This window comes from Orycteropus afer, unplaced genomic scaffold (genome assembly GCF_000298275.1).
Source record: "Orycteropus afer afer isolate SDZICR_OR568_19922 unplaced genomic scaffold, OryAfe1.0 scaffold00061, whole genome shotgun sequence".
NCBI lineage: Eukaryota > Metazoa > Chordata > Mammalia > Tubulidentata > Orycteropodidae > Orycteropus > Orycteropus afer.
The window spans coordinates 10,958,081-10,965,001 of NW_006921648.1; the positions used below are offsets into that span (position 1 = coordinate 10,958,081).

Here is a 6,921-nt window from a genome sequence, read left to right on the forward strand (position 1 = left end):
ACTCTGTCCTATAGGGTCACTGAGAGTCAGAATGCCTTAACAATAAACATACACGCTGAGTGTTTATAGGGAAGGAACCCTTCCAGGGCAGTCCTACTCTGTCCTATAGAGTTACTGAGAGTCAGAATGCCTCAACCATAAACATACATGCTGAGTGTTTACAGGCAAGGAGACCCTCTGGGGCAGTTCCGCCCTGTCCTATAGGGTCGGGGTAAGTCAGAATGCCTCAACCATAAACATACATGCTGAGTGTTTACAGGGAGGGAGACCCTCTGGGGCAGTTCCACTCTGTCCTATAGGGTCGGGGTGAGTTAGAATCGACTTGACGAAAGTGGGTTTGGGTGTGTTTTTTTTTAAAGAAATAGATTGCTAGATCCTTCTTTCCAGTCTGTCTTTTTTGGTTTTTGTTTGTTTATCATGATTTAGGTGAAAGTTTACAGAGCAAATGCACTTTCCATGCAGCAGCTCACATATACTTTGTCTCGTGACATTGACTGCAATTTCTGTTGTTGTTTTTTAAAATTGATTCCTGTAACTTATTTTGAAATCCATCAAAGTAATAAGATGGAGATACGTGAGACAAAGCAAGTAGGATAAAATACAGATGGCTTTTATTAATATTATTTAATTGAATAATAGCAAATTCGAAACAACTCTTAATTTTTCTATCTTGGTGAAGTTTCATGATGTTGAGAACAAAAATGGTGGGGCAGGAGGAGACAGTTTGAGATCTGAGGTCAGAGAACTACAGCCCTCGGGTCAAATCCGGCCCATGGCCTGGCTTTGTAAATAAAGTTTTATTGAAACACAGTTATGCCCATTTTATCTGCACAGTGTCTATGGCTGCTTTGGTGCTACAATAGCACAGCTGACTATATGGCCTGTCAAGCTGACAATATTGATTTCCTGGCCCTTTACAAGTGTCCAGACCTCCGCTCTAGATTAAGGAAAGTCAAGAGACGTGGCAACTCAATGTCATGGGTGACCCTGGACAGCATCCTGAATTCCAACAAACAAGGACATTACTGGGAGATTTTATGATTGACTTGACTGCTAACCAGCAGGCTGGCAGTTCAAACCCACCAGCCACTCCTCAGAAGGAAGACTGGGCAATCTACTTCTGTAGTGATACCACCTCAGAAACCCAAGGAGGGATCGTTATGAGTCGGATCGACTTGACAGTAGTGAGTTTGGTTTTTTGGTTTAGTCTACTGTTCTAGTGTTGACTTTCCTGAATTTTGTAAGTATACTGTTTATGTAAAAAATTAAAAAAAATTTTTTTTAAAAGTCCTTGTTGTGGGAAGCACTCACTGAAGGATTTGTAAGTTAAGAGGTAGGATGTCTCCAGAGATGTCTCTGCCTTAATTCTCAATGACATGGAAGAAGCCGTGTGTGTGGATATATACAAGTATCGAGAAAGTACAGCCAGCTGCCTCGGTCACCTCACTCCTGATGCCCTCGCGTGTGTCACAGTAAAACTGGGCTCCACAGCTTTCCAGTAGCTCATCTTCTGGAACCAGGTGGCCAGGCCTTTCTTGCACGTCACCTCGGGGTAGACATGGACTGCCAACTCTCTGATTAGCAGCTGAGTGCCTTGACCATTTGCATCACCCAACACCTGTTGCCATCAAGTTGATTCTGACTCAACAGCGACCTACAGGATGGAGTACATGTACCCCCACAGGGTTTCCAAGGCTGTAAATCTTTACAGAAGCAGGCTGCCACATCTTTTCCCCGTGGAGCAATGGGTGGGTTTGAACTGCCACCCTTTCAACTAGCAGCGAAGTGCTTAACCACTGTGCCACCAGGGCTCCATATATAACACGTGTTAAGTACAAACAGGGAAAGAAATGGGACTATGTGAACAGTTGATGGATGTTCGCTATCCTACAACTTTTCTATAGGTTTGAGGTTATGTACCCTCAAAATTGGGGAAAAGCTAGCAAGGTCCCTGAGCGATTGCAGCCAGGCCTGGGGAGCAGCAGTCACGTGGGAGCGTGAGGTCCAGGGCCCGGCACACAGTGGGCGCTCTGCAAACGGGGGCTGCCTGGCCAGGGCAGGGAGGACGGCCAACAAAGCTCGGTGCCGGTAGGATGTTAAAGCGAGCCATCAGCAGGTGTGATCACTCGTCCCTGGACTCGCTCCTTCACTCACTCACTCGATGCCTTGTACTGAGCACCTTCCATGTGCTGAGACCTGGGCCAGGTGCCTCCAGGAGCTCCAGGTTTGAGGAAACACAGTGATAACACAGAGGGCGAGAAGGGAGCCCAGCCTGGGACCCCAATGGCACATGCAGGGCAGACACACGACAGAGATGCAGGAGGCCCTGCGTCTGTGGGGATTCCAGAGGCCAGGTGGGGACAGGTCTTAAGGACAAGGGCGAGGGGGACACACGGTACCTGGGGATGAGCTGGATCAGCTCAAAGGGCTGTGTCATCTGTCCCAGCTGCAGGGAGTATGCCAGGCCGGGAAGGCGTGCCAGGCGCCAGGCACCGGGTGGGTGGGCCTCCCTGGCTCCTAAGGGCGGGAGGGGCTGGCTTAGGGACCATGGCAGCTAGTGCAGGAATGTAAACTTGGGCGTGTTTGGGGAAAGCTGGAGCCGGGGTATCTGCAGGCAGCCCGTTGGGGCCTGTGGCAGGCTTAGGACAGATGGGGATATGTTAACACGGGCTTGTGGCTGGGCCTGCTCCGCCCACCTCGGCCTGGGCATCTGGAATCAGTTAGGAGCTCGGGGCGGCTGGGGCACCGTTACCTTGGCTGAGGTGGAGGCTCTGCCAGGAATGTGGCCCAGGGGCTGGGGCAAGCAGTGCTGAGCTGAGAGCCGCGGGTCTTTTCTGGAAGGAGGGAGAGAGAAAGCCTGAGGCCTGGCACCTGGGTGCCCTGTGGGGGCCCCAGGGTAAGTCAGGACCAGGACAGAGAATACTGGAGAGTCCGAGGTCCCTGACCAGCCGGCTGCCCAGCAAAGCCATTTGCACACCCAGGGCCCGGGTGCCCCATGGCGCAGTGGCCTGTCTGTTGTTTGGCTGAAAGTTGATGCCCAGGGGTGGGTGCCAGTCCAGGTGTGGAGAGCGTAAAGCTCAGAAGGCAGGAAGGGACAGGGAACAAGGACAGATGGGAATGGTAACCACAGGGAGGAAGTGGGAAGAGAGCTATTACATTGTGGGGACTGCATTCAATTCACAAAACAGAACGTGTATGAACAGTTAAATGGAAAACCACTTTCCTCTGAAACTTCCAGATTGATTTCCTGACCTCTGTATCCACGGGTGCTGACTGGATCCAAGTAGAGAGAAGTCCTCAACACCTTCAATCTTTTCTCCGTTTATCATGATGCTGCTTATTGGTCCAGTTGTAAGGATTTTCGGTTTCTTTATGTTGAGGTGCAATCCATACTGCAGACTGTAGTCTTTGATCTTCATCAAATGTATCCTCTGCACAATGCAGTTTGTTAATGAGTCTTCCTCCAATCCTGATGCCCTGTTCTTCTTCATACGGTCCAGCTGCTTGGATTACTGGTTCAGCGTACAGGTTGGAATGTGGTGAGAGGATACCACCCTGACGGACCCCTTTTCTGAAGAAGGGGCTAACAGTGGTATGGGGTGGCCTGCCATCTTTTTGTCACCAAAAAGCCCCCTACGGTCTGGCCAGTGGGTTCCCCAGTAGGGTCTGGCGGGTAGGGTTTTAAACCCAGGCTCCCCCGCTGCAGTTTCTCTATCCATGCCCCTCCTCGACCCCTCCAGGCCCAGGGTGGTAACAGCTCCCACAGTGGTTAGCCCCGGGGTGCTGTTCCACCCTGATGGGTCCTCCACACCCATCTCTTCCCAACTTCAGCACCGTCGACACCTTGAGCAGCTAATTCAGTGTCGTGGGGCCGTCCTTCGCTGCAGGATGGTCAGCAGTGTCCCTGGCCTCTACCCGTCATATACTAGTACCAACGTCCGGTTGTGACAAACAAAAATGTCTGGATATCAAATATCCAGAGCGGCAAGCTCACTCCCAGATGAGCGCCACCTCTCAACAAGGTGCCCACTCCCCTCCCTCAGTGACCCAGTCTAGGTGCTCACCCAAGCTGTGGGGCCCAGCTGGTGTTCCACGTGACTCAGCCCACCTGTGAGAGCACCAAGTGTGCAGAGGGCACCCAGTGGCTATGCCAGACTCAATACTGGTCAAACTTATCGATGGGCATTCGAGGCCTGCGGTCATTTAGTGTGTGGGACGGTGGGCTCCTCACTGATGTCCTGCCCCGGAAGCCAGGGTGTTTTATGAGCTGTGTGACCTTGGGAAAGTCACTCTGCCTCTCTGAGCCTCCCTTCCACATCTGTGCAGTGGAGGGTGGGGAGCAGTCAAGGAGGCGCTGTGTGTCTGGTGCCAGCACCCAGTAGGTATGCAGCGGATGGCTCCTCTACCCCCAATTGTTGGGAGCCCCAGAGCCCAGAGTGCCCCTCACCTGGGTGCCTGGCTCTGCCGATGGACGTCAAGGACCAGGCAGGCTTGAGAATCACACCTCAGCTGCAGGGGGGAGCCCATCTCTTCCACTGTCCAGAGTTCCCGGAGCACAAGCTGAGGAGGGGCAGGAAGAGAGAGCCAGGTATGGGGTGTGGGCCCTGGAGGGCCTGCGGACCCTCACAGGGCGGGTGGGAACACCAGCCACACCCCACAGCCCGCAGCAGCATGGCGGCCACAGACCAGGCCCCACTAAGCACCTTCCTGGGTAAGGACTATGGGCAGGACAGGGTTGGCAGTGCCCGCCGTGCCACCCCTCTCCCCAACACACACACGGCCATCAGCAGAGACTCAACTCAAAGCACATCTCCCGCCTCCCGGCCTCAAGGCCAGGAGTACCCACTGCCGTGGAGTCGATTCTGACTCACAGCGCCCCTAGAGGGCAGAGCAGAACTGCCCCAGAGGGTTTCCATGGCTGTCATCTTCACAGGAGCAAACTGCCTCATCTCTCTCCCACAGAGCAGCTGGTGGGTTTGAACTGCCCACCTTTTGGATAGCAGCCAAGCATTTAACCATTGCACCACCAGGGCTCCATGAGGCCAGGAATAGGGGGCACAATGAGCTGGGGGAGAAAGGGGTCCAGTCTGGTCTGTTGTGGGGATGAACCATCACTGGCTTTAGACAGAGCAAGGGAATGGGGAGACAGGCCCTCCACGGGAGAGGTGCCGTCCTGGCCTGCCACAACCTCTGGGGGCCGCCCTCCCAGGCAGGGTGGGGTGGGGTCTAGGGATTGCTCGCTACTCTGGAACGGGGGTCCTCAAAAGGTATCAACGTCTGCTTCCAGAACACACTATGCAACTTTTGGAGGTGGGGGCCCAGCCAGGCAAGGCCAACTTCCACCAAGTGACAGTGGTCGGCAGGGCCTGACCCCGTGCACTGGGGCCACAGTGCGAACCCGGAGGCAGGAAGGCACCGCAAGCAAGGGCCCAGGCTCCAGATCCAAGTCCCAATTATGCCACCTACTTGTGAAGCACAGAGCAGCAACAGCTTGTAAGGTGGCCTTAAGCGAGCTACCCAAATGCTCTCGTGTGCACCAGAGAGGGTGATGACGAAGAGGATGGCAGCCAGGGCCCCAATCGCAGTAACTAAGAGTCTAGACCATCAGCGACACTCGGGCACTGTCCTCACTTAATCCTCCCCACCCCCATGTTACCGGTACAGTTATTATTCCCATTTCGGAGGGGAGGAGACTGAGAGCCCAGAGAGGCTAAGAAATTGGCGTAAGGCTGCACAGACACCAAGTGGCAGAGCTGGGATTTGAATGCTGGAGACTGCATTTGTGATGACTGGCCGCCCTGCCTCCTGCTAGAATGTCACAAGGATAAAGCCCTGAGGACAGCGTGGAGCACACAGTAGGAAAATGGAAGCTGGGTTTTGCTTCTGATTAAGGCCTGGGACTGGGGCTCCTGGAAGCCAGTCAGCACCCACCCGGGTGGGGACACAGGCGGCTCTGTAGGTGTGAGTGTACAGTGCCGGGTGTCACTAATAAAGCCTGTAAAGTGCTTGGGCAACACAAGGCATCATCATCCCCCCATCAGTCCTCCCCACAGTGGGTCCCCACACACCAGGAACTGGAATTGGGCCCCTCCCCCACCCACCAGCTGTTCTACGTGAGAAAGATAAGGCAGTCTGCTTTCATAAAGATTGACAGTCTTGCAGCCAACAAACACACATGTTGTTGTTGTTGTTATGTGCCTCAAGTGGGACCCTGGGACCCGACTCATAGTGACCCCTCCTTGGGTTTCTGAGGCAGTATCACTACGAAGTAGATTGCCTCACCTTCCTTCTGAGGAGTGGCTGGTTGATTTGAACCCCCAGCCTTGGGTGTGGCAGCTGACTGCCCGAGGCCATCCCCTAGGGCCATTAGAGAGATGCAAATCAAAACAACCATGAGATCTGGCTCCATCAGCAGAAGAACGGATAACCAAACCGTGGTACATACACACAATGGAATACTATGCAACCCTAAAGAATAATGTAGAATCTGTAAAACGCCTCATGACGTGGATGAACTTGGAGGACATTATGCTAAGTGAAATGCGTCAATCACAGAAGGACAAACATTGTATGAGTCAACTAGGCTCATATATGGAAGGAAACTTTGTTGGTTGCCGGGGATGGGAGGAGAGGGAAGGGAAAATTCCTAGATGGGTTGAAAAACAAATACAAATATATAGAAATCAGAGATTATTCGTGGTTACCAAGGGTGGGAGGGAGAAGGAAAAGGGAAGCTTTTGCTGGTGGAGCACTGATTTATGCCAATGGTGGTGGAATATTTTGGAAAAGGACAGCAATAATGGTGGCACCACATGAAACAGTCATCAATGCCCCTGAGCTGTGAATGGAGAAGCTGTCATATTATTGGCAAGTATCTTGCTGTTATGTTTTTTTTATTATTATTTTATTATTTTTTTTTTT

General features: G+C 52.6%; 1 protein-coding gene across 1 annotated transcript in view; it reads right to left on the reverse strand.

Moving 5' to 3' along the window:
• The window catches only part of LOC122149921, a 160,166-nt gene that overhangs the window by 33,267 nt on the left and 119,978 nt on the right, over window positions 1-6,921 (reverse strand). Inside the window, 4 exon segments of the mRNA XM_042780798.1 lie at window positions 2,400-2,446; window positions 2,753-2,834; window positions 4,448-4,560; window positions 5,467-5,588. Of these exon segments, the coding sequence (XP_042636732.1) occupies window positions 2,400-2,446; window positions 2,753-2,834; window positions 4,448-4,560; window positions 5,467-5,588 (364 nt within the window).